The sequence below is a fragment of the Ciconia boyciana genome, chromosome 2 (assembly GCF_034638445.1).
Source record: "Ciconia boyciana chromosome 2, ASM3463844v1, whole genome shotgun sequence".
In the NCBI taxonomy this organism is placed as follows: Eukaryota; Metazoa; Chordata; class Aves; order Ciconiiformes; family Ciconiidae; genus Ciconia; species Ciconia boyciana.
The window spans coordinates 55,889,788-55,917,655 of record NC_132935.1 but is presented as its reverse complement, the minus strand read 5'-3'; the positions used below and the strand labels follow the sequence as shown (position 1 = coordinate 55,917,655).

General features: G+C 38.0%; 1 protein-coding gene across 1 annotated transcript in view; it reads left to right on the top strand.

Annotated features, from left to right (window-relative positions):
* LAMA1 (laminin subunit alpha 1) overlaps positions 1 to 27,868 on the top strand; it is a 110,927-nt gene that overhangs the window by 45,260 nt on the left and 37,799 nt on the right. The window contains exons 8-29 of the mRNA XM_072852705.1: positions 944 to 1,122; positions 2,587 to 2,692; positions 3,195 to 3,355; positions 6,277 to 6,417; positions 7,408 to 7,581; positions 9,174 to 9,275; positions 10,033 to 10,244; positions 11,119 to 11,230; positions 12,135 to 12,245; positions 13,028 to 13,155; positions 13,768 to 13,854; positions 14,104 to 14,315; positions 14,811 to 14,917; positions 15,917 to 16,097; positions 17,404 to 17,540; positions 20,207 to 20,443; positions 22,905 to 23,048; positions 23,420 to 23,599; positions 24,210 to 24,395; positions 25,271 to 25,398; positions 26,446 to 26,566; positions 26,706 to 26,843. Of these exons, the coding sequence (XP_072708806.1) occupies positions 944 to 1,122; positions 2,587 to 2,692; positions 3,195 to 3,355; positions 6,277 to 6,417; positions 7,408 to 7,581; positions 9,174 to 9,275; positions 10,033 to 10,244; positions 11,119 to 11,230; positions 12,135 to 12,245; positions 13,028 to 13,155; positions 13,768 to 13,854; positions 14,104 to 14,315; positions 14,811 to 14,917; positions 15,917 to 16,097; positions 17,404 to 17,540; positions 20,207 to 20,443; positions 22,905 to 23,048; positions 23,420 to 23,599; positions 24,210 to 24,395; positions 25,271 to 25,398; positions 26,446 to 26,566; positions 26,706 to 26,843 (3,284 nt within the window). The remainder of the gene's footprint in view (positions 1 to 943; positions 1,123 to 2,586; positions 2,693 to 3,194; positions 3,356 to 6,276; positions 6,418 to 7,407; positions 7,582 to 9,173; positions 9,276 to 10,032; positions 10,245 to 11,118; positions 11,231 to 12,134; positions 12,246 to 13,027; positions 13,156 to 13,767; positions 13,855 to 14,103; positions 14,316 to 14,810; positions 14,918 to 15,916; positions 16,098 to 17,403; positions 17,541 to 20,206; positions 20,444 to 22,904; positions 23,049 to 23,419; positions 23,600 to 24,209; positions 24,396 to 25,270; positions 25,399 to 26,445; positions 26,567 to 26,705; positions 26,844 to 27,868) is intronic.

The following is a 27,868-nucleotide window of genomic DNA, read 5'->3' as shown; positions in this document are numbered from 1 at the left end:
AGATTGTTTTAAATATTCTATCCAGTATGACTCCCTGGCTAGTGGAGTTGTCATGTAGCAAAGCTTTCAGAGTCTCTTTTTCAAAGAGACTTGGGGATTTATTATACTCCTGTAAAAACTAGCAGATTTGCATCAATCATTTTATTAGCTACTTGAAATGTAAATTTTGTACACTGATCATAAATTTTGTCAGATAAACAACTTTATTCTGATAACAAATGTTTTGAAAGAAACTCCTTATTGGCCATTTACATTTCAGATTGTCTGATAGATTGACTTAAGCTGTGCCAGTACAGCTGAATGTGTTGCTAGGGCTAGTTAGTGCATTTTCTCTCTTCACATCGCTAATGGATAGCACAAGCTGCAGACAATTAAGAACCTATTAGATAAAATTTACAGTTATGAATGGAAAAGTAGTCTTTTTTGTTGAAGTCTTTACACAAGTCTTAATGTCACTCTTTGGAAAGTAGGAGTTTATGACTGTTTGGACCAAAGTACCCTCTAACCTAAATTAAATTTATACTTGTGTACTGGCATTGTTGAATTCTCAGACTTTTGTCTATAATACAAATAAGAGAAGAATTAGGTGGATTTTCTTCTGTAATGCAGAGGACAGAAAATGAAAGAACAGCTACTGGTAATAGCAGACATCACTATTGACATCAGTCCTGATGGGATTGTCTTAGTGAGATCTACCGAATACTGTTAAAAACAGTGCTATTAAAGTGGTGACAGTGGTTTTGAAATGTGCTTACTTGCTAAGAAATACAGTGTATCGAGACTGCTGAAGCATATAGCATGGTTAAAGAGAAAAAAGCACACTTTTGAGATTAATTGTGATGCTCTTCTACTTACATTTTCCACTTTGAAAAATGTCAGTATTATAGGAACCGTTATACAATGTAAATAAAAAAAAGTGGATTTCTTTTCCATTCCTTCTCAGAGTGCAACTGTCATAACAAAGCAGAAGATTGTTATTACAATCAGAGTATTGCAGATCAGAAAAGGAGCATGGATATTCATGGCCAGTATATAGGAGGTGGCGTGTGTTTAAACTGTACTCAACATACTACTGGGATCAACTGTGAAATGTGTGCTGATGGATATTTTAGACCACACAAAGTAAGACTTGGAAAATACCATTCTAATGTTTTGGTGAATTACAACATGATATGATGATGTGTATTTCATCTCATTGTAATTAATATATATATTTTTATCAGTAGCAGAATAGCTAAAAGCTATAGAGGGGTTTTTTTAATGGATGACATACCACCAAAACTTTCAGAGAAAAACAAAATGCTTGTCCAGTTGTGTGGGAGGGCAGGTCAAGCTGTGGGAGAAGAAAAGAATGAGTGAAGATGAAACTTGAAGTCCTAGTGTGGAAATGTAGACGTTCTGATAGGAAACCCATTTCTCCTGTGGATAAAGCTCTAAAAAGTGCCAGTATTGAAGTTTCAGTGTCTTCAGAAGTGCTAAAATTGTGTACCATCCTATATTGGTCCATTTCAACCATTACGTGGTTCTAAGATCAGAGTCTTTATCTCATGAGATGTTGCAACAAGTATTTTTCTTCTTGACATGATTATTGTAGAACATGTGCTCCCTGAGCCTGTGTACTTTCCAGTTTACTGACAAGAGTCACTCTTTGGAAAAATGACCTAAACTCCATAAAAGACATTTTTTAAGACATGACTAACAGAGTTAAACACATGAACTTCCCGCAATGTTAGAGGTCTCAGTATAATGAGACATACTGAAGGTCTTGCTTTGGCAGGTTCATACGTATTTTGGAAAACCCATGCTTTAGGAATCCAGCATAAACTGGTGCAGAGAGCAAAGGTGAGCCTGTAGGAGTATGGTTAGACAGCAGGTAGAGCTCATACAAAGAAGTAAACTGGAGTCAGAGATTGTCTGATTTGCTTGCTATAAGAAGCATTGAAGAAAAGTCTTCAATCAGCTTATAGCCAATAAATGTGTATCTAGAGGTCATTACTGATTTGCTTTACATCTGAAACACCTCAAAGGAAAATTTTCCCTGAAAGAAAATAAAATCTTGCCATATGAATTGCATTGCCTTATATTTCAAAGATGTATAGATTGTGAAGTCAGAATGAATCTTCATGAATAGATAATCTGTCCTCCCATTGAACACAGAGCCAAGGATTTCTTTCATTTCCTTCCTCTTTGAACCAGAGTATCTTTGCAAAAAGCATCCATTCTTGTCTTAAACAATTCCATAATCTTTGGCAAACCATCACAGTGGTTAATTGCTGTGATGACTTTAAAAAGATGACTATTTAGGCTGAACGTGTTGGGCTTCGGCTTCCAGCCATTAGCAGTTACTATACCTTTGTCTGTGCTATTGAAGACCAAATTTTGTTCCCACATTTAAGTTTTTTCTAGGCTGCAATCCCCTGATCTTCTGTTTGCTAAAATTAAACTAGTCCCTTGATCTATTACTGCATATTAGCTTTTCTGGGCTTCATTCAGATTAGTTCCAGTGATCCCAGACAAGAAACAGATGTAACTTCACTTTTCCCAGTTAATAGTTTGAGAATTTGACAGAGAACGTTTGTTTTTTAGGTTTCTCCCTATGAAGATCACCCCTGCTATCCCTGTGGCTGTGACCTGTTCGGCTCTCTGAGTTCTGACTGCGTTAAAGATGAGCACCATTCTGACTCACAGCGTGGTAAGGGAGCAGGAAGTGCCTTTTCTCTAAACTTCAAATCTGGCTATATTTCTGGACATTGAAGTCTGAGGGAACACTAGCTACTTGTGAATGTCTGCCAGTTAGGTACCACTTCAAAACAATGGTCAATATTCAGGAAGGAGAGGTGAGGCGAGGCATAACATACTTTTAGGATTTTAAGGTATGTCAGGTCCCTGAATGTATTCTTGTGTGGGAATGGTGGGCTCTGACTGTATAAAACGACGTGAAGGATTGAGATCTAACACTGTTGTTTATGAATGCTGTTACAGATGTCACAAAATCCATTTTGCTGCAGTTTCTGTGCATCTGGTACTCTAAACGTGAAAAATAGACGGTGAGACTGACATTATGCCAAGTATCTGTGTGGAATATAACATGGAGTGTAATAAAAAAGGAATGCTAATTTACTTGCACCCTCTGAGACATCTTGAATCCAGCCTACTCCCTGTTCTTATTTGTTTCTCTGTTTTTGCTTTTCAAGGGACTTGGCCAGGTCAGTGTCAATGCAGAGAAGGTTACACAGGAGAAAAATGTGATCGTTGTGCATTTGGGTATCGGGGCTATCCAAACTGCCTGCGTTGTAACTGCAGCCTGGTTGGTAGCATTAATGAAGATCCATGCACAGAACCTTGTCTTTGCAAAGTGAGTATTAAGCTGTCATTTTTGTTTAAAATCGAATCTGTGGATTGATTTGTAAACTCCTTTTTAATAAGGGAAACTACTTCATTAACTGGAGTGATCACTTCTTTTATAGGAAGTAACCTGGTGTAACTGTACACCTGATGATAACACAGAACTTAAAATTACTAACTAGTCACTGTACTGAAAAATATGATAATTTATGTTGAATAGTTCTGTATGTTACTAATAGACCATTTTCTATAATAATGGGCCAGACTGACATTAAAATCGAATAATAACTGCACACGGGAGTGTGAGGGAGAATCACAGAGAATGACAGTATGCCTAGCTGTGTTTGGTTTTAGGGATGAGCTGATATTTCTCTTCAAAGTCACTGATTTCTTGTAAAGAAAGGATGTGTTTATAACATCTGCTTTGTGTGAAGAAACAGCATGCCTTTGGAAAGAACTATTGGAGCAATTACATTAGATGTATGTATGAATTATGATTTAATTATTTGATTACAAAATATAAACCATAAAAAATATTTTAAAAAAGATCAGTTTTGCAGCCTTCTTTTATTTTTTGGTAAATATCCAAACCCCTTGAAATATCTTGCAGCTGTAGATTCTGCTGAACTTTATTACAAAGCTGTGTGTCAATATTTAAAGAAGTTACACTTAATTTTCTGAACCAAATGTTAGCTAGTAGTTTATGTATTTGTTGCCAAGTATGACAGTGAACAGGAGCCAAAAAAAAACGTGGTTTGTTTGACAATTTTTCTGTAACTTCTTAGTTCTTTTGCATAATTTATCTGATCCAAAATATCAAACATATAAATAAACAGAGTCTGGAAGAAAGAAATAGCTCCAATGGCCAATTTAAATAAGAAAAAGGAGATACAACCATTTTGCTTGATTTTGAGCTAGAGTAACACTATATCAGTTGATGCAGCTAACTGGTGAAAATTTTGGTATAAACTGGATGAGAAACTGTCCCCTTTCAGTGCTGTCGTGGACATGAGCCTGACATACAGAATTTTTAGGCCAGGTCACTGAGAGTGTCACCAGCCAGCAGCCCACCTATAGAGGTGGAAAGAAGGAAGGAGAAAATTTGTGTGCTCTAAATATCAAATGAAGGAGACATGATTTCTAAGCCTGTACAGTCTCCGTGAATGCAGTAGTGCAAGCTATTCCTTTTTATACTCTGAATTTCATAATATTTGATCTTTTGTGAAACACAGCTCTTGAGGTCTAGTTGTTGGGTAAGATTTTTATTTTTCATTAAGAAATAAATAATAATTTCTGTCTAATAATGTTACAGAGACAAAGTGAAATGTGTGATCCAAGTGCATCCTGAAGACTGAGAAATAAAAAAGCTGAAAAGAGAATACAAATATTATTTCTGTAAAAATCCAAGATTTTAAAATCTCATTATCTCAGGAGGCCCTTTGTCAGATTTTTCCCAAGTTTGGATATTAACAAATAGAAAGCAGTCATCCTCAGCCTTTGAATCAGAGCTGGGGGTCATAAATTTTTCATATGGTTTGCAAAAACAGTTTGTAGTTTGCTTACAAAAGTACATAACCTACCTGTTTAGAAAGGCCTTATGTAAACTTGACATGCCAAACACTGGTCCAGAAGAAGAGATAGTTGCCACCAAAGGTCTCAGATTTCTCTCTGGTAAGTCTGAAATTTGCTCCATGGGAGCAAATCTGCTGTAAGTCTGGAATCTGGAGTGATTCTTTTGGCTGAAGTTACCCTGGTAACTGCTTCTGAAAGCAGAATTTGGTCCACAGGCATTGCATTTCAAATTGCAATGCAGAGCTCATACAGGCCTCCTCAAAATAGCATGACAGGTATGCTTCACTGTATGCCCTGCAGTCCTGGTGTCCTAACCGTATGTATCAGGGAACTTTGTGGGGTGCTCTGTAAAGTTCTCTTTGCCTTTGTAGTGGAGTTTTCCCATAGTGGAAACCAAAGGTTGACATGGGGGAGTGATGTGTGTCCAGGTCTTGCCCTGATATGAAGCTAGGACATGATCAGAAACTTGTCCCTGGCAGCAGGAAATGTTCTGTATCTTACTGTGTAGAAATACCCATGGAGATTTACTATTTACACAGCTTTGTGGGCATTTACCGAATATTTTCTCTACCTGTTTGCTTGTCAGCAGCAATTGTCTAAACTTTTTGAATAAATAGCTACATATTGTCTGTACAAATTTTACAAGAAAAAAAATTGAGTGCACTGGTTTTGATTTTTTTTCCTGTAAATTCTACATTGAAAGAGGTATGTAGCAGTAAGCTCTAAACTACCCAATTTGCATGGTAAGGAGGCAGCAGGAGCTAAAGGAGTGGAGCGCCTCTACTTTTGGAGCAGGAGTTTCTGGACCTTAGCCAGAACATATTAGGAGGAAGAGCTGCCAGCTAGCATAAGTGTATGTGGTGTTCCTCCAGGAAGAGGTGGCAACAGTGGTGGGGATCATGGTATAAGTATTAATAGATGGTTGAGGAACTGTTGTCTTTAAGCTGGCTGTGGTAGCTCCAGGAGCCTGGCCTTAAAGGTGAGCTATGCTGTATGTAGACTAGCTGGATTCAGTAAACATGGGAACTTTTCTCCAGAGCAATCTATGAATTCAAGCTATGAGAGAAGTAGACTGGCAAGCTGGCAGAAGCTTTTCAAACCCTGCCTGTGTGCTGAAATTTCACTGCGATAGAGCCCTTGCCAGGGCATGTTTAGATTTTGATGAACTGGCAAATTCTGATGAATTTTTCCAATCAGTTTTAGTTTTAAGCTCTGAGTCTTATTAAATAATCCTGCTGTGCTGAAATCTGTTTTATTTTATAACCTTCTGAATGCTGTTATGCCTAAATCCTGTCTAATCCACTGTGTTTGTTACCGTAATAATGCTGATGCAAGACAAATGTTATATGCCATTGACAGGAAAATGTAGAAGGTGAAAACTGTGATCTCTGTAAACCAGGATTCTACAATTTGCAAGGAAGAAATCCTCAGGGCTGCACAGAGTGTTTCTGCTTTGGGGTTTCTGATGTCTGTGACAGCCTAACATGGCCCATCAGTCAGGTATTTATATGCTATGTCCATGACCTAATATTCTTTCCTCAGGCAGCTGCAAAATGAACTATATTTCTCTTTGACATGCGCCGAAGTTAACTCCAAATTCCGGCACGTGTCTCCTTACAGAGGAATGGATTTTCAGTGTTATTCTGCAGCTCTGAGGTAGTCAGTGTGTCATCCCAGTGCAGGCTTTGGCCCCACTGGCTTGCAGTAATACCAGAAGCATTGGGAAGTGGAGGCTGCGATAATGCACTGGAAAAATGCATTTTTTTCTGACCTTGTGCTGTTAAAGTTTCTTTGCATATTGAAGAGATGAACCCAAACCTGTTTCATTGCTCTCATACCTATTGGGCAAGGCCAGAGTGACCTCTGGCAATATTTCCAATACTCTCTCTTAGAAAACAGAGTTATTATAAATATCACTGTCTTCTGAATAGACACTTCTTGAGTTAGGAGGCTTTGGGGACACTATTTTTCCACTAAATTCCTTCCATATCTTTGCAGAGCTAGTCACACTTCAGTCCCCTGTTTTGTGTGCCAATAAAAAGAGAGCAAAACACCTCAAATTGACTGAAATTTTAAGATGCTTGTATAAAACTTTCAGTGAGAAGAACGAAGTTCTCTCATCTTGCTCCCCCTTCTGGGACTCTGGATTTAACTTTCTTCCAGCTCAGCCCTATCTGTAAATGGAGGCGATAGACCTCAAAGCCCTTGAAGTTCTGTAATTCTGTCTCAGGGAATTACATAGGTATAATGCTAATTTTACTGGGAGGATGAAAATCATACTCATTATATTTTTGTTCCTGTCTAATAGAGAGGTAGAGACAATCCTAGTCTGAAGTGGCATGTTTGCATGTATTGAGTGTCAGACTGGATTAATGAAAGTGTTACAGATCCATCGGTTTGAGTGAATATCTGGGGAGGGGTTAAATTTAGTGACTGCTTTCTCAGTGACACAAAGCCTGACTCCATTAATATTACTATTCTTTCTTGCAGATATCAGACATGACTGGATGGCTTGTTACTGATCTGTATAATGCAAGGAGTGTGCACCCTCAGCGAAGCCAATTTGATGGACCCCGTCAAATAAGTATTAACAACACTGAGGCTGTGAAAGTACTGAAACATACTTATTACTGGTCAGCACCTGAGCCATACCTAGGAAATAAAGTAAGTTCTCAGCTAGAGTCAAAACTCCTTTATAGTTTCTCTATTTTAATCATACTATATTGCTCTAATATATAGTTTCTGTAATTAAAAATTACACATAAACCACAGTATTACCAGACTTCTCAATCTATTTCTGCTTTTCAAATCATAGTGTTCCGGGCCAGACATTCCCAGTACCTTCTTCTTGCTCTTTGTGCTCATTCATCTCCCCACTTCCTTCTCTGCCTGTCTTTGACACAACATAATCTTTTTTTCTCTTGACTGTTACTAACTTATATGCTCACATTCCCCATACTCTTGACTCCTATCCCAAAGCTTACACCCTCCACATCTTGTCCAATACAGTAGATAGGACCATTAAATTCCTCTAGCCTTCCTCTTGGCCATCTCCCATTTCGCGTTTATTAGTTTCCAACCAATTAGTCCTTAACTTTTGACCTGGTTACTACCTAAAGCTCTGGGTCTCCCATTTTTTGCAACAGAATCACAGAATAGTTGAGGTTGGAAGGGACCTCTGGAGGTCATCTTGCCCAACCTCCCTGCTGAAGCAGGGCCACCTAGAACCAGTTGCCCAGCACCATGTCCAGAGAGCTTCTGAATATCTCCAAGGATGGAGACTGCACAGCCTCCCTGGGCAACCTGTGCCAGTGCTTGGTCACGCTCACAATAAAAAAGTGTTTCCTGATGTTCAGAGGGAACCTCCTGTGTTTCAGTTTGTACCCATTGCCTCTGGTCCCGTCACTGGGCACCACTGAAAAGAGCCTGGCTCTGTCCTCTTTGCACCTCCCTTCAGATATTTGTATCTATTTATGAGATCCCTCTGCATCTTCTCTAGGCTGGACAGTCCTGGTACTCTGTCCTCCCTCACAGGAGGGATGCTCCAGGCCCTTAATCATCTTAGTGGCCCTTTGCTGGGCTCTTTCCAGGGTGTCCATCTCTCTCTTGTACTGGGAAGCCCAGAACTGGACTCAGAGCTCCAGCTGTGGCCTCACCAGTGCTGAGTAGAGGAGACCTTGCAACCTCACTTGTTTAATTATTTTTGGTCCCGTCTCTTTGCCCATGCAGCCCCGTTGCTTAGTACGGTGACACAGTAAGCGAACACAAGTCTCAAAAGTGTAACATTAAGGAGTACTTTTGCACAGGGCAACGCTCACTCAAATTCTGATCTTTCATCCATTTAATATAGGACTGACTGTTGGTACTACTCTTTAACTTACCTTGAAGTAGTCAGCAGCAGCTGTGGGGCTAAGGAGCCTGAAAGGTGGAATGTGGAATGTGACTAACTCCAACATGCTGTACCCCTTGGCTAGGATGGTAGTGTAAACCTCTGCTGTTTGTTGAAAGTCCTGTAGGTGTTTGAGGGCACTTATCTGAATCATCTGTAGAGCCTTCAGCTAGCTTTCCCCACCTGCACAGCAACAAGCCAGTGCTTGTCCCTGTGCTGATACACACGGCATGTTAAATTTTCCCTGGAAAGTGGTATTTGTAATCCCACGTACTCCTGTAATTTGGACATTGTACTGTCCCATGTCACTTCTTTGTGTTGGCTGGAGGTTATCATGTTGTTAAGACTTTGCTTTTTGTTATTTCAGCTCACAGCTTTTGGTGGAGACTTGAAGTATACGGTATCTTATGACATTCCAATGGAGAGTGTGGACAGCGATATAGTATCTAGTGTGGATGTCATAATTCAGGTGGACTTTTTTTCCAGCTTGTTACTATTCACACATTATTAGGAATCTATGAAGGGGTTAAAAAAAGGAAAATAAAATATTTCTATAGTAGTAGTAGTTTTGTCAATTTTAAGTCCCTTCTTAAAAGTCACTACCAAGATTTTGTTACTACTCATTTCTCTGATTTTCTGATCCATTTCTCTGAAATTGTAGGTATACAATGCTAGTTTTAAATGATAAATACTTAAATTTTAAGCTTTGTGTAAACAGGTGAGGTGTTCATTACCAGAAGTACAAAGCTCTGTTTACAAAAGAAACTACAATAAGCTGGAAGAACTTATATTTATGAAATAGATGAGTGTTCTTGCTGATTGCTTACTTCTTCTAGATTTATGTTGCAGTTAAAAAGTGAGGCTCTATCTTGAATCCAGGCACCTCCAAAAAAGCGTTATTTTGTAAGACGTACTTAGCAATAGAACAAAGGAGAAAAGAGATTCTGTTTTGTAGAGGAGTTTGATTTTTGAAATTTAATTTAATTCTTTTTCCAAAAGAAAATCAAATATCTCTGAAGTCTCTGAACCAAAAGAGAATGGGATCGTAGTCTTCCTGAAGCCATGGAAAATGCAGACCTTTTACTTACTTTTTTTTCTAGTGCAAGAAATCTAGTTTGATTGCCTCTTTTCTGTGTTATCTGGATGTAAATCTGACACTAAATGTAATTGCTAAATAAAATTTGCATGCAAATATGGAAAATGTTTTCTCTGACTTTCAATTTCAGGGTAATGGCCAGATTTTGAGTACAAGAGCAGCGGGCTTGTCATTACAGCCATATGAGGAGTACTCTAATGCAGTGAGATTTGTATCGGAGAATTTCATAGACTTCAATACAAAAAAAGCTATAGACCGGGAAAGGTTGATGACTGTTCTCGTAAACATGACCCATCTTCTGATCAGGGCCAACTACAACATTGCCAAAAAAGCTGTGTACAGGTGAGGGAGAGAAAATATTCAAGTTAATCTGTATACTTCTATTATTTTTGTGCATATGAAACACTATTTATAGTGGCAGTATTCCTAAAGTTTTACGTTAATAATTCCTAGGGAGGAAAAAAAAATTTTTCTTAAGAACGGTCTTGTCCCCCAAATACATTCACGTGGAATGTGTGGAAAAGGGCATTTGGTGGTTTTAAAGATATTTGATAGCAGAAACATTGTTTTCTGCTTTAAAGGAATACTGCATAAAAGCCTTATTACAATGGCAGCTTTGTTAGAGGGAAATACCTCCGAAACTCTCAACAGTATGCTTATCTTGGTATGTGGCAAGTTAATCCATCACTGACTATTGAAAACCTGCCAGTAATGTTGTTGGCTGTAATTTCTTTTAATGTCTGTTTGTAGATGTTACTGATGCTCATCTCTAAGGGAGTGCTTAATAGGAAAATGGGGTTGGAGTGGATTAACTGATCATTCCATAGTCTCATGTCAGCATTAGCAGTATCTGCATCAGTCCTTACAGATCTCTGTTTTACCTGTTCTCCAAGATGTACAGGAATAAAGGATACCAATATACTTCTAATACCATGATAGAGGGGGAAGGTTTTGTTTAAACCTCTCCACAGGAGAAGACAGGAGAATGGTAGTAACAATAATGATAACAGGAGGAGGGCATGTCTACTCCCAGAACTGCAAATGCAGTGATAAGACTATGATCATAGTCTTTTTACAGCAGAGATTTGTGCCTGTTCCTCAGCTGTCACTCTCAGGGAGCAGCACTCAGCAGTGTTACTCCCCTAGAAGCAAACTATCCTGTTCAAAATCAAGTTTGAGGAAACAAATGATGTGATGTTTTCATGCTTGATCCTAGGCTGGACTCTGTGACTCTGGATACTGCAAGTGCAAATGTTATAGATCTTTCTTCAGCACCAGATGTGGAATTCTGTGAATGTCCTCAAGGTTACACAGGAGTATCCTGTGAGGTAACCTCTTACAGTGTTTTATGTATGCAAAATTATCTCCTATCTGAAAGGATCTAGGTTTTAAAGGCAGGCTGCCTTTAATTATACTGCCATAAAAGTGTATGTTCTGTGGTGAAATGCTGTCTACTATACTGTACACAATGCTGTAGGTATTTTCTTTCAGATACACTAAATGGGATTTTAAATTTATTTCTTGAATTCTCTTTTGTGGCACTAAAAGATGATGATACACTTTAGAACATCAGTGTTCTGCAGAGGGATGAGCTGTAAAAGCTCTGTGAAGCTGTTTTGAGCTTACCTGACTCATTAATAGCACTTTTCCTGGATCTGAATCGTATATAGTTTATTTCTGTTTTATGTCATTAGATTTATGGAGGAAATAAGTAATCTTAGCAGGGAGGAATGCTGGCCTTTGGAAGATGCCACAAGGGTCAAATGTGTCACGCAAGGTGGTGTCTTATATATCTGTGAATAGAAGATTAGGGAGGCAGAGCACCATCTGCAGAATAGCAGGAATTATTTTGACAAATAATTTCAGTATGAAGCCTTGTGCCATAGCATCGTTAATGATTCTGCAGAGGAGGTAGAACATCTGCTTTTTATTGTCCCATAATAAAGAACTTCACATATTCAACTGCACAAAACTTAACTTATATGCCTCCAGGGGACAAAGGGCTGAATCAAAGTTTTGTGCAGTTAATTCTTATCCCCTTTATCCAGTGCAAGTAAAAAACAACCACCAGAAAAGGCTGCAGTGACATCAATAGAGTTGAAAGAGCATTCAGTTACCACAATGTGAATGAGTCAGATGGTGGGTGGTCGGAAGTGGGCTCTTTGAAAATGTTTTGATGTGTACCCTTAACACACATAATGCTACTGCTTTTTTCCCCTTGTTTCTTTTCAGTCTTGTCTCCCTGGGTACTATCGTGTGGATGGAATACTCTTTGGAGGTATTTGTCAACCCTGCAAATGCAATGGGCATTCAACTGAGTGTGATATTCATGGTGTTTGCTTTGTAAGTCCTCCTTCAAAGTGTTTGTGTTTTAAGCATCTATTTAGGAATTAGGAGATAATTTTAGGTGTGGGAGACAAGTTTCCAGTGTATGTAAATTTCAAGCTATGGGTACCAAGTGTTTATTTTTCTTGCTTTTCATTGTTTACCTCAGAATATGTTCAGGTGGCTCCATTAACGTGTTCTCCAATAAAGGGTTTGTTTCAGTTTATCATTTCAAGTGGTGAATAATCAGAACTAAAATAAAAATGTCACCATATACTGGCTGATAAAAATCTTAACTTTGCTTGCTGCAGGTGACAATAAAACTTTTCCTGAAGGGAAAAAATTAAGCAGTGATTTGGGTGAATATCTGTTTTTGGATATATGTGCATCTTCCATGACTGACATCAGTGGAAATTACACATTACCTTCTGAAGAGAGAATTTAGCTCTCAGATCTCTTCTGAAATTTAAAGGTCACAGAAATAAAATGGCTAGACACCAGTGAGAAATATATAAGAAGTTTGTTACTGCCAATGCGTGCAATATGCAAAATATGTTTAAGTTTGTGTATAAGTAACGTGGCTGGTTTCATGGTGTAAAGTGTATTCTAAAATGTAGGAAAGAAACAATTAGGATTTGTTGTTACAACTTGGAAAGAAACCCACTTATTTTCAAAGTTCTACTCTGTTCTTCATGGCTGTCTCCTTCGATGTTATACTGCAGCAGACTCCTGCAGGGATCCCTCAGGGGCTGGAAAACCATCAAGAGTAAATATGAAAGGATTTTTTCCATGTCTCACAGGCTTGTCAACACAACACCACAGGACCTTTCTGTGATCAGTGTTTGCCTGGCTTCTATGGAAGTCCATCCCAAGGAACTTCTGAGGACTGCCAGCCCTGTGCATGTCCTCTGAGTTCTGCCACAAACAAGTAAGCTGCTTATGTGAGATTTGCTTTTGCACCTTCAGCAAAGTCAGAAAGTAAGATAAAAAAAAGTGTTGTGAAATCTGAAGGCGAGAGAGAAGGGCTTTTTTTCTCCCTCTTCATTTGAGTATATCTCATAGAAACATTGTTTTTCCAGGTAGACAAATGTATAGACTAAGCTAAGGCAGGCTGAGTGAACTGGTGCAATTTGTACGTGAAGGTTGAAAGTAATACTTCGACCTGTCCTTGAACTTGACAGCAAAATCACTGTTATCTTTCATGTTGTTTCAGAAAACAACAGAAGGACAGAAGTGTTGCATGTGAAAAAGAGGAGCTCGGTACAGAAATTGGACAGATTTGCTAGAAAGAGGGCCAGGTTTTTAGGAAGTTTTAAAATCTCCCTTTCTTTTAAAAGAAAAAAACTTCAAGAAGACTTTTGAAAATTATAACTTTATTTTGACATATTGTAATGTTTAAAGCATTGATGTTAATCTAGAAAAACTTGCAATTACATGGTTATATAGATAGGTGCATGAACTTGAAGGGTGGATACTGAGTGTTTGTAGAAGTCTTGTGATTCTGTGTATTGATACTGACTGCCATAAATATTGTTGATAGTTTCAGTCCTACTTGCCAGCTGAGTGAAGGAGGCGGAATTGTCTGTGACAAATGTCTTCCAGGCTATACTGGTTCTCAGTGTGAAAGGTATGTACAGTAGCTTTGGGTAAAATATCTATATCATTGCCATCACTAACTGTTCATCATCCTACCTGCCTTGAATTGTTCATACCACATTTACAGAATATTCCTAATAAAATTTTCCTTCCCATTTTGTCTTTGCTTGTAATACAGAGATACTTAAGATAAAAATTTAATAGGAAGTACTCCCTTGGGTGGGGAGAGTGTTTGACATGACCGCATTCCAGCTGATAAAGTTTTTAATCTCTGGTGCAGGTGTGCTAATGGTTACTATGGAAATCCACTCATGCCTGGACAATCATGTGCTCCTTGTGAATGCAATGGCAATGTAAACCCTCAAGAAGATGGCCACTGTGATACCTTCACAGGACAGTGCCTGAAATGTCTGGGAAACACAGCAGGTCACCACTGTGAAAAGTGTGCTGATGGGTATTACGGGGATGCAGTGATTGAGAAAAGCTGTCGTGGTAAGCTATTATTATTACTCTCAAAATTTAAAGAACACAAGAATGTGGTGTACAAGGAGCAGAATGGATGGCGAGATATGCACCTTTGCTGAAAGAGTTAACCTTCAAGTTGTGACTTGGAAAGTGCAAGTTGAAAACTATGGGGTTGGGTTAGCCTGAGGAAGGAGTGTATTATGTTAGGGTCTGACACTTCATATTCCTGAAACTTATTGGCTTGCTTGACACTGTCCCTCCAGTGACCTGCTGTAGACATTTCCTACTTCTGAATGTTACATATAGGGCTGGAAGAAACAAACTTCTCAAATATATCTATTCACAGAAGTGGGTTTTTTTAATCTTTTAGCCCAAATGCATAGTACAAGTATTACTGTAGTATATTAACATCTATGTGATATAAACAGGTGAAACAGTCATTATATATGAAACTTGGAATTCTGCATATAGATAGACATTAATGAAGTTTCTTTATTTGGTTTCTTTTTGTCTAAACATAAGCCTGTACATGCCATGTGAATGGTTCCCTTTCGAGTACTTGTCATCATGAGACAGGCTTCTGTCACTGCAAATCAAATGTGGTCGGAGAAAGATGTGATAAGTGCTTGGTAAGCAAATATTTACCTGTTCCTAATATCTACATTTTGTTATATCTTGGTCTTCCTGTTTATCTATGGATATTGATTAGAGCAGATACAGAGAATCGCAGCAAATATATTCAGGGGAGAGGGGACCTGTTGCTGGAGCGGAGACCAAAGGTTTGTCTGCACAGGCTTTTGCAGTTGCAAATTTCTCTGCCTGTGCTCTTTGCAGATGTGAAGCTATATAGTTGACTCAGCACCCTTCTGAATAGGGCTGTTCAGGCTAGTGCTGCACTCACTGACAGCGTGCAGTCATGTTGGCTTACCGAAAAAAACAAACTGAACTCTGCTAACAGACCTGAAGGGATCCTAGCGCTGTGCTTCTGCAAAATGAAATCTGAGTGGGAATATCTGAAGAATGTGGTTGGTGATAATAAATACATCATGGCTGAACGCCAAAAAAGGATTCAGCTAAAAGACAGGCCTGTTATAAGAACAAGTAGGTATTCACTGGTGATACAAAACAGCAGTTTCCAGCCTTTGCTAAGTGTAGAACTGCCTCACAGACCAGAGCAGGAAATCTGTGCCCAGTTACTGCCCCTGTGCCAGCCCAGCTGAATGCCTTTCAATCCACATGTACCATAGGTCACTGGCCTGCTCTGTTCTGGTCTTTCATTCACATTCACAGAAATCTGTGCCTGATCAGCACAGTGCACCCTCACCTCATGGAAGTCTTTAAATTAAAATAACCTCAGACTTTAAAACATAATGTCTCACTGATGAGATTAGAGGACCACAAGAGCATTTCAGTGTTCACTTTTTCGCTCAAATGCATACTTGCATATAGCTGGGAACAGTGAAGAGATAAGGCCGGGGAGTCCTCCCACAGCAGTCACACAGTGCTGACCAATATTCATGCAGGTCAGACAGCAGGGAAAGTAAACAAGAGAAAATAATAGTGTACATCGTATTGCTTTCAAAAATTTATGAAATACAGCTCAAATGCATTTACTTCCTGTCCAACAGAATGGTTATTATGGCCTGCTTACTGGGCTTGGCTGCATTCCCTGCAACTGCAGTCAATTTGGCTCAGTCTCCGAGGACTGCAATCATCAGGGGCAGTGTCACTGTGTACCAGGAGTGGCTGGAGAAAAGTGTGATCGTTGTGCTCATGGCTTTCATGCATTCCAGGATGGTGGCTGCACACGTAAGCTCTAATCCATGATCTTTTCAGGGTTTGTCTGGAATTTCTTTCAGCAATATGTTTTATGTTAAACTCTGGCAAAGGTCAGTTGTTTTGATGACTATATGGAAAAATCTGTAGAATGGTCTCCTAATACTTTGATTAAGGTAGGGAACAAAACATTTCTTTGATTGCTTATTGTGTGGTTCCTTGTAAAAGGTGGTGACTATGAAATAACAACTCATAAAAGTTGCATGAGAGAAATATTACATCCTCAATAGCTCCTTTGTCTTTTTTTTTACAAAGGCCTTCAGTCCTTCAGAGAGAATAGAAACTTTTCGCCTGCAATTGTAAAAGTTAAGAGCTACTACTTTTACAGATTTTTACTTTGTTTTTACATTTAATTCTTAAAAATATATTTTATACTTTGATAAGAAGTCATTGACTCTATTTTCCCATCATCATCTGGGTGTGTGAAATTTTTAGTCATGATACAGAGGAAAATGTTAATCCAAACAGAGAACATGGCATCAAAAAACCTAATTTATCATGTTAATAAGATGCCCTTTTCAACACAGTATAGCTAAAGGAATGCCTACCTTTTCTCCAACCTGACAGAAACATTTTTTCATGCCTCAAATAGCACAGTCATATGAAATCTGCAGTGAGATTATGTGATAGGATTATGTTTTGGAACATATATACTATGTCTTTACTAAGAATCAAAGATCCCTTAGGTACCTTTAACTATTTCAGTCTCAAAAATTTTGTAAATGTTATTAAAACAATTAATAAAACCACATTTCTGAACTTCTGCTTTTTAGCAAGAATAGTATTGCATTTCTTAAATAGACAAGTGCTTCCTGCAGTGGCTAGTTACTATAAAAATAGTTATCCATCCCTATTATTCACTAAGCAATTCTTGAAAAGTACTAATTCCAGAGGTTAATCCTTTAACCTGCTTGAGAACATTACCATATCTCCTGATGAGTTTTGTATCCTCTATAATAGAATTTTTTTCCTACAAATTTACTCTTCTCCACAATAATTTTGTTTGTCTTTGTTGATTCCCCTGTGGAAACGCAGCACTGCTTTTTAAACCACCAAACAGTCTATGTCAAGAAGCAATAATGGGCTTTCAATAAAAAGATTAAATGTCACTGTGGTCATAATTTGTTTCTCAGTGATTAGGGATGGCAAGGAGTTCCTAGTGGAATGGATAAACTGTACTGCATAATTAAGAAAAGTAAGACCATCAGTGGTCTTGTAGTTTCTTCTCTGTAGCTAAAGCAGGGATAAAGTTAATAATTTGGTCCTATTTCTCTTGCAGCCTGTGACTGTGCTCATACTCAGAACAACTGTAATGCTGATTCTGGCCAATGCATTTGTCCCCCTCACACTCGAGGACCAAAATGTGAACTCTGTGAAGAAAATCACTGGGGACTCTCTCCTAAACTTGGCTGTAAGGTATGGTAGGCTGGCCGAAAAGCCATGTCTAATTAAAAGCAATTCGCCTTATACTAATGTCAGAACTGGACTCTTGTTTTGAGAACCTCAAGCTTTATTCTCTGTCTCAAAGTGTTAGTGCAATGTGCTCACGTTAAAAAAAATTAAAAAATAATCAGACTGTAAAGTGTTTATTGAGGAACTTTCTAAGAAAGCTGTCTTTGAAAATACTGGTCAGAGTGCCTATTCTGGATAGGTGCATAGATCATATTAAAATTTTGAAGTGTGTATTCTAACTTTTAATTGCTTAAATAGCGATACTATAACAGATTTATAGCAACAATTGGCAACAAGGAACATAGTTTCTGTGCTAATCAAGGAGTGATGATATTATGGTTTTAAGAACAATGAAATCTAGCTTATCTTGAAAGCCACTGCATGCTTTTTTCCTGAATATTTAAAATTAAAATGGTGTAAGGTAGTTAATGTTTCATGAATGGAAAACTGGTAACTCCCATTATCTCGGCTTAATATTTATGATTAAGCAGTAAAATGCCAACTCAGTGCAGATCCAAGGAGTAGCAACCATTTACGCAATTAGGTCCATGCAGTAAATTCCTGACAGATATGGCATTGGGCCGATCTTTATTTTATAAATGTTGAGATTTTGAAAAGCCTCAGAATTACATGAATGTAATGGGTAATTTCAGTGGAGAAACCACAAATATAATCAACTTGACAAGGTCTGTCATTATATGCAGTAAGTACTTAACAAGTACAAGTATCAGCCAAATTGTTTTCTTTTTTCTCTCTTTAATTTTTTAGAGTAAGGATGATAAAGTAGTCCTATAATATCTCTTCAGAGTTTACCCTCTTAGTAATTTATAGCAACTTACTTGGCAGCCAGTCTTTAAACCACTGCTTTGTCAGCTACCAGCTACTGTCATTCTTACCTAATGTTCTGCAAATACAATCTGCTGGTCCCTGTGCATTTCCCGTGAAGTGGGTGATTCATAGGGTGATTTCACAGCACTTGCCAATGATCAAGTTTAATTAAATATGTAACTGCTCACTTTTGCTCAGTTGTTTAGCATTCTTTTTGGTTACAGCATGACAGTAATTAACATGAATTACTCTAAGGTATTTTAGTTACTTTCTTGATGCAACAAACAATACTGTGATCTGCAGGTAACAGTCTCAACAGAGGCTCCCCTGTGCTGAATAGTCAGCTCTGGCAGGTTGAGATCCAGTGCAACATCTAATGGCAAACCCTGGAAAGGCTCTTGCATGCTTTCTACATGGATGAAATGAGGGAGATGCTGTCAGAAACCCAGCTGGTCTGTTTTTGCAACGCAGACTGCATTAGTGTGGTACATCATCTGGCTCCGTTTCTTGCAGTTTTCTTGGTATTCAGCATCCATTTTTGGGTGCAATGATGGAGCAGAGCTGTGGTCGTGTTTTGCTTACAACCCTTCTCAAGTGTGCTGCAGCACAGTTAATTGTACCTTAAGAGTCCTTATTTATCTTTATCACATATAGAGGTTGAAGTACATGTAAATTATTTCTATTATTATGATTCTTAAAATAGGGTTTGATGTTCAGAGCTGTAGACCTTTAATGATATCTCGTAGCCAAAGTTGTTAACTTGTTTGGTCATAAAGTGTATTAGACTAGGCAGTGTAGTATCTCGTGCTTGCTGCTAGAGTAAAACCAGCTTAATACAAAGAGTACTAATGGTGAGCAGCAAACTTGTGAAGAATGCTAAAGGATACATAGTGATGCTAATAGATTTTGTGGGTCTTTGTGTAGAGTGCTTTACAAGGTAAGGCTTTTCATCTCTAAGAGAGATGATGAGGAAAGAAGACTCAGGGAAAATGCTCACAGTCAGGTGATGATAGATGGAATGTACTTTTTGCCTGCACTGTTAGAAATAACCACAGAGCAAAATTGGACTTGTTAAGTAACCACAGATATGAAATTAAGACTGAAGATTAGATCCATCCTGCTTCAAAAAAGAATGACAAATTAAGTACATCCACTTGGCATATTTGTAATAACAGGTTCATATTACTTATTGCATAATGAAGAATGGGCTCTGCCAGGGAACAGTATTCCTTTGGTATTGAGCTGCATTGCATGCTGAGCTTCCCACCTTTGGATGCTATGCGACTCTTGGTTCCTCATCAAATAGTAAATGAAGCTTAAGCAAGATGTAGGCCCTATTAATGCTTCTTGAAATCTTAAAAGAATGTCAGTATTAAGATTTTTCTTTCTATCATTTATAAAATTATTGTACTTATAGATTTCTTTCATCCAACATTTGTGTAACATTAGTTTACTTGCTGCACTTAATACATAGTATTTTAAATAAAGTCTTTAGGATTTTTTTTTTCTGGAAAAGGTTCCTTCAACTCCTTTGATTCTCAACCCAGATTTGGGAATCAACAAAGCTTCTTACTTTTTGTCATCCACTGTTTAATGGAGATGCAGTTCTTTGTTCAAATACAAACCAAACAACTCCATTTCTATGTGTTCCTATGTGAAGTTCTTTCCTTCTATTATTGTATAGTAATTGTTGACAAACATTGAGTTTTAAGGGCCACCCTAAATTTACTGTGCTGTTTCTGTTATAACAACATTGTTTTTAAAGATCTGCTATTTATGAACATTTCTTCTTTTCCTCTAAGGCTTGCAACTGTAGCAACACTGGTTCAACCAATCTGCAGTGTGATGTACTGACGGGTCAATGCCAGTGCAAAGTTGAATTTGGAGGACAGGACTGTTCCAGGTGTGCATTAGGCTACAGGGACTACCCAGACTGTGTTGCCTGTGACTGTGATTTGAGTGGAACCAAAGCGGAGATGTGTGATGACAGTGAAGGACTTTGTGGCTGTGAAGAAGAAACTGGCATCTGTGCCTGCAAGGTACTGAAGTATTCAGACCCTTTTGGGACAGCATTGGGGTTTTCTGGACATGCATTACATAAAAGTCATGGAAGGTGTAGGGCTGAAAGGACTTCAAAAGGCAACCTGCATCCCTTCTTTGAGACATTTCCGAGTACACCTAAATCACCCCTAAAGGATTTTCTGTGCCAGCGCTAAAGTGTGCCAGTCTTATTATTAGTCAGTGGGGTTAAAAACTGTGAGATGACATTCCCCACTTTGGACAGACACAACACAGCTGTAGGCAGAAGAGATAGCAACATTACCAACATGGCGTTGTTATTTCTGTTCTCAGAAATTCCTGTGATAATACTAGACAGTTTTTCTTTCCTACCTCCCTTTGTTTTGTTTTACGTAGCCAGGTAATTTTATTTCCAGTTTGTGGTCATAAAATTATTGTGGCACAGTATTGTAGTTCTCTTTTAGACAGAATTCATGGAATTTGATGTGGATGTGTGTTAAGAAGTTAGGATCAAGACCCATTGTATGCGTAATCACAAAAAGTAATTTCTGGCTGACTAATGCTCCATCCTTGCTAAATTTACAAAACAGCCACTGTACATCTGGTAGAAAAATGACTGTCTTTCTAGTCTTGTACAGGATTTGGCATATTTCACAACTATGGTCTCGCTGCAGTCCTAAATTCAAGTAGATTGCATTTGCTCAATGTAGGATCCATGTGTTTATTCTATATTAAGTGAATTTCTGTAACTACATAATTCTTGTACTATATTCAGAGTCCTCTCTTTCGTGGATTAGTATTGTAAGGTAGAAATGAATGAGAATGCATTTGTCTTGCTTTTCCTGTTGCTCCTAGATTTCTGTCTACCTCCTTTTGAAAAGGACAAAGTACTGGCCATGAGTTCTGGGACAAAATTTTTTTAAATCTTGTTAAATACATGAGAATGGTGCTAGTGACTTCAGTGTCACTATATTTCTCTGTGTGATGTAAATGCCTTCTGATACCAAGAGCAATGCTTTATGAACCATTTTTAATGGTACAATTTTTACGTGTTTTTTTTATCCCACTTGCTTTTTTCTACAGTTGCATTTTGGCTTGCAAATAGTTCCAATAATAATAGTTCATAACTCATATGCATTATTTCTTAGTTGCTATTTAGAAGGTTTTTTTTCTGAGTACACATAGAACATTGGAGAAGAAACAGCTGTAATAGATAAAAGTATTCTGATGCAATGAGCAATACAGAGAAAATGTTTCTACCTCAAGCCAGGGAAAACTATTCCTTCATAGAGTCTAGGAATACTTTGCTGCAAGAGTTGCACTTCTGAGTGCAGGTCGCATTAATTGATATCATCTTGAAGTTTCTGAGCAGACAATCTCTGATAAAAAGGTTGGCTTTTTCTTAACTTAAAAGCATAAATTCCCTACATGCTGTTTTGGCAATGAATAACTTCATTCTCTGTGTAGAGATAGATAGACAGCACTTCTACAGCTTCTTCATGCTAAATGTGAAAGCATTTTAAAAAACTAATTAAATGTTAGAAAACTCCAGTGAAAAAGCTATTATATTCTTATCCTCTTTATACAAATAGAAAAAATGAAATACAGAGAAGTTTTTTCTGCTCATACACACATCGTTTTATTAGGTTTGGGAACAGCACATTGATTCAGATGATGTAGCCTGCTCTTTTGAAAATCCAAATGATAATGATAGGAAGAAACCAATAAATACAAAATGGAGAATCTCAATGTTTTTTTAAATGTGGTTATGTTGCAAGTTCTGATTTGTTTCCTATGCTATAACCAAAGGCAGGGTTTAGGAATAACTCACGTACATTGCTAATAGTGAAGTCTGAATTGACATTCTTGTATAAAAAGAGGAAACATTACATACAGAGATTTAGTAGTATAGAATCTTCTGAAAAGGTGAGAATCTGTTCTTGAAAGATTGAGTGATAGAAAAGAACTTACTTCAAGGAAACAAATGTATGCCTTCATAGGTCTCTCTCCAATCTTCTGGTTAAAGGTGCCAGTGGGCACTGACTGTAGTTTTGGGTGTTTCTTGAAGTTGGACTTACCAGTTGGGAATTGAGTGCAAAAACAGACACTTGGGCATAGGTCCCCTGGTTCCTATTCATACTGAGCAGTTTCTTTGACTTTGAGAGCCCATTTTCTGGGGTGCGGGGGTTGGTTGGAGATTTTTCTGTCTTGAATGGAAATGTATAGCTGCTAATTTTTGCTAGAAATTCAAATACATGGGTTTAGCTCGAATGTTCCATGTTTGGGTTTTTTTAAAAGAAAAACAGCATTGGAAAATAATGAAAAAAATAATGTACTGCATAGTAAAATGGAACAGATACAATAAGTGACTTCCTGTTATGTAGTTTACATAGCAACTAGTTTTTCTTCCAAAAAGAACCATCTTTCATTCGGCTAGCAAAGTAACATGAGGGTGCTGTTATCTTTTTTTATTTCCTTCAGGAAAATGTATTTGGTCTACAATGCAGTGAGTGTAAACCTGGCACTTTTGCTCTGTCTGCTAACAATGCACTAGGTTGTACACCGTGCTTCTGTTTTGGGATGTCCACAGTTTGTTCGGAACTAGAAGATCATGTGAGAATTCCTGTAAGTAAAGTGACATGAATATACAGACACAGTTTGATGTTATCCTCATGTTAGCTACCACACTGCTGTGCCTAAGGTTGCATACATGTCATGAATCAGGCTGAATATAATTGGCTAGCCTATGGAGGCAGTGGTGTATGGCAGAACAAAAGAGAAAGCAAATGGTAAGTGGTCATAGTCTTATTTCTGAAACGTTGTGTTTCACTCTTCGCTTTTTAAAAAACTAATATCAAACATGTTTCCCAATTTTTTTGTTTGGGCATGTATTACTCTAAGATGGACTATTGACTAAATAGCTAAAACTGTTAATAGTATGTTAGACTGAGATAGAATATTTTTATTGAATGAATCTTTCGCTCTTTGTGTTGCAGACAACCTTAACTCCAGATCAGTCCATTCTGCATGTAGTAGCTCAAAGTAACCTGACTGGAACAGTGGAAGGAGTATTTTCGCAATTTCCTGATGTTTTACTGGATGCTGCCATAGTCAGAAAATACTTAAATACAGAAACATTTTACTGGAGGTTACCAGAGCAGTTTCAGGGAGATCAGGTAAGATCATTAAATAATTAGAATGCTTTGTAGATAATTTCTTTATTGTCTAATAGTCAATCCTTTATTGTATAACAGTCACTTTATCTTGATAACATTTTTCTGCATTAGTTCTATTCCTGTAGGTCATAATATTATAAATATTCAGTGACTGAGCAAGCACAAACAATATGTTTGCATTACCCTTTCCTAATGAGATTTTTCTTGACCCTGTGAATTGGTAACACCCGTATTTAATTACCATGTTACTCTTCAGAGATCATATGGGGAGAAAAGAGGGATGTATTCAATTTTACTGTAGAAACCTGAAAGAGTTTTCAGCCTTGATGCTAGATTCAGTATATAGATCATGGAATCTCTATTGCTTAGGAATTAAATGAAAATTGAGTGCACACCTTGAAAGGGCCTAAAAAAAGAAATTGAGACTGCTTTTTAGAAATACGCATTTAACCTTGGTGCAAAACCTGCTGAATTTAAGTCAATTTTCATGTTTTATTGCCAATTCTTCAAAGAACTGACAGTTTTCAAGTCTTCTGATGACGTTAAAATATTTTCAGCTAGTAGCTCTAACCTTGGAATAAATAAAAGTTATAATTTTTTATCCAAACAGCTCATGGCCTATGGAGGGAAGCTGAGATATACTGTTGCTTTTTATGCTTTGGATGGCTTTGGAACCTCAAATTTTGAGCCACAGATTCTAATGAAGGGAGGTCACACCAGCAAGTTGGTCATCTATGCAGACAACTCTTCTCCAGAAAACGGAGTAAGAACTGACAAGGAAGTAGAAATGAAGGAGGTAAGCCAAAACATCGGTGTGGAAATATTTCCTTTCTTCTATGAGCTTTTACAGAAAAGCTCTCTATATTTAATAAAATACTTGGAAAAATGCATATCTGATTTCAAATACGCTGCGTAAATAGAGTGCTTGGATTAAAATGCATCTATTTTAAGGAAAAAATGGCTGGGAATATCGTGCTATAGCAGCAAATAACATTTTGACATTGTTTCCTCTTTTGGAAGTGCTGAAGGTGTTGCTGTGGCAAGCTTTTCAAACACAGACTCAGATTTCAGTGATGAATGACAGGCAGACAGGTATTGTCACTCTCAGGCAGTCTCGTGATTTTGTAGCCTGTATGTTACACTCAGAGCCCAGGAGCTTCATATGGGATGTGAGTCTTAGCCTAGCAGGAGCAGTAAGTTGCAGTAGTGCCCACTGGAGAATTTCAGAGGAGATAACAATGACCTCCTCTGGTCTCTGGGACTCTCTGCTGACTGGGGCTGAGTTGAGGTCTAGTCTCTCTTCTTGACAGGAGGCAGAACACAGTCACAGCAGCTGTTTCTAACTGCACACAAAATGAGTGCTGTGACATTGTGGTCTTTTGGCTGTCTGGGTTCTCCGGATCTAGCCAGAAAAAGCTGTGCCGTGCAGGCCTGGACCGCTTTCCCGTAGAGACTGATCATGGAAGTTGAGTGCAGGGAAGGAGAGGAGAAATGATATAAACCCATGTCTTGTTCTACCATGGAGCAAGATTTTGGATTTTCTGGGACCTGGAGTTTAGACATAGTCACTGTGACTGCATTTCTGAAAGAACACGTAAGGAGGAACAGAGCATTACTTTGAAGTGAGCTTGAACACTCCTTATTTTAATAGTATGTGTTATGTTTCCCTAGGATTCTTGGAAGTATTTTAACTCTGTGTCTGATGAGCCTGTCTTACGTTCTGACTTCATGTCTGTGCTAAGCAATGTTGAATACATCCTTATCAAGGCAGCTTATGGCCAAGGATTACAGCAAAGCAGGTAAAGCAATCTCTGATAGCATTTACTTATTATATTGCATTTACTGTGATTTAACCTAGAAATAGTCCCAACTGAGCTATACAGTAAAGATTTAACTCAAATTAGAGAAATTTCCAATTTCCTATTTATGACTTTTGTTCTTCCTCTGATAAGAAAACATGACCTTTAATGGCAGCAGAATCCCTCTTTAATTCTTTCTGTGAAACACTAAATGTCTCTGCTGCCTACTTTGGTAGAAAAGCCCATAAAGAAGCACAGAGCCTTACAGGCTGATGCAGTGTTCTGCAGGATGGGTGATATAGTTAGATATTTTCTAAATTGTTTCTTTCCCATCTTATTTTTATGGGTATTTAAATTTTTGTTTGTTTTTTTTCAATTGAAACACATGGTTCCCTGAGTTCTTGGGTTTGTACCAATCTAGGTCTCTCCTATAGCTTTACGCACTCTGGGCAGTAGTAGAAAAATATTCTCACCTTGGAATGGTAGCATTTTACTGCCATTTTGAACAGAACTTGGTTACTAATGAAAGGGAGGAGATGCGATATGGTCATTGCATCTGTCAGTTTGGAAGCTAACAAGACAAGCAAGAGATGCATCCAATGAAAACCCAATATTTGTATATCTTCACAGCTGTGAAGAAGTGTTGTTCCACTTCCAGATTTGGGATTATTTTTGATTCGCATGCCCTCAACTATCTTTTTCTTAGCTCTGTCCAAAAATCTGTGGGACAAAACAGGTGTATTTCTGTCTAGTGTTTCTGAGGCAGGAATACATGCTCTTGCATAGTGGGTTTGTCAAGTTTGGCAGACCAATGGGAATCAACTTATATTACTTTGAAGTACTTCTGATTTGTTTGTTGTAGGTCCCTAGATCCCATAAATAAGTAAAGAATCTTCAGATTTTATTGAGATATTTGCATGGGGAAAAGGGGATCATGGGACATTATGTATGGTAGCCCTGACCTTGAAGCAGAAAAATGTTTGGATCTCAGTTTTGGTGCTAGGACTTCTCTAGATGTTCACGCTCTCTTCTGCATATATCTTGTAGAATTGCAAATATCTCAATGGAAATTGCAATGAAGTTTGAAGAAATGCATCTAGGCAGAGCTAGAGCTCATCTTGTAGAGCAATGTAGATGTCCTGCTGGTTATGCTGGATTGTCCTGTCAGGTACAGAATCCTTGAATCCTTTTTGTGTGTCTAATAGTGAGATAATAAAAAAAGTTACTTAAACAGCTTTTAAAATTGTTGTAACTGTTGATAGCCGTGATCATGTATTTTTTTTTAATTTTACTCCCCTTACAAACAGGGCTGTGCTCCAGGATATTACAGGGGAAAGCATACAAAACTCAGTGTAAAAGAGCCTCACACTCTGATAGCACCTTGTGTGCCATGTCAGTGCAACAACCACAGTGAAACCTGTGATCCTGAAACTGGAAAGTGCTTGGTATGTACAGTTTATACATTTTTCTATTGGTTTCACCTGAGTATACAATGGAAGTAACCTATGGAAGGAGTTTCTGGGAGAAGTATATGGCTGTACTATTTGGATAAAGTATAATTTCCCCCCCAGCTCTGAAAAATGGAAAATCTGAGTAGTATTTCCTTTAGGGTCCATTCAGTAAAATTATTAAGCTTTTTGGGCACTAACATCTTCAAAATCATTAATTATTTTAGTTTTAATTTTACTTTAAAAATAACTCATGTATCAGCTCAGTGTATCTGTTTTTCTGTGAGATGTTTTGAGCTTCTGTCCTTGGTCTGGCAAAGGTCCACTTAATCACACAAAAAAGAAGTAAAGGAAGCAGTAAGCCATAACACACCACAGACTAGGTCAAAGTCAAATTCTTTGTCTCTCAAGAAGAGAATCCTCTGGGCAGCTTTAAGTGAGGCTTTTTTAACTCCCAGAAACTAAAGTAGTATAAGGATATGTGTCAGCTAAGTTCATTTGCTCACTTTTCTTATTTTATCCCAAAAGTTGCAAAGAGGGGCCACATCTTACTAACACATTGCCTCTCTCTTGTGGGCTGACAGCCCTGTGAACAGCAAATTCTCAGCTAACCAAATAAAGCATATTAAGTCTGTTCTCTGGTATGGCTCAATATTCTTTCCTAAAGCTTTTTCAGTTGCTTTGTTTCTCCAATGGTGAGTAGGTTAGTTCAAAGTCAACTTCTGCTGAATTCATTCTTGAAGTCAGTTTTTAAAGTGAGTTTCCTTTGTTCTTCAGGCTTTTGTAAACCATTCTTTTGCTTTTAGGTTTGTCCTAAAGTGTGTATCTCATGAGTAAGAACTATGGTGCTCATTTCTACAAGGCCAAAACACATAGGTCTTTCACACTGGTGAATACTATGCATTCTTCCTCTCAGCTTCTCATTGCAGGGGTGGCAAGTCACCTATGTGTTGAGATTACTAAGACATTTCTGGCTGAGTAGTGTGTGCAGAAGAGATGTTTTTCACCTCTGACTTCTGCTC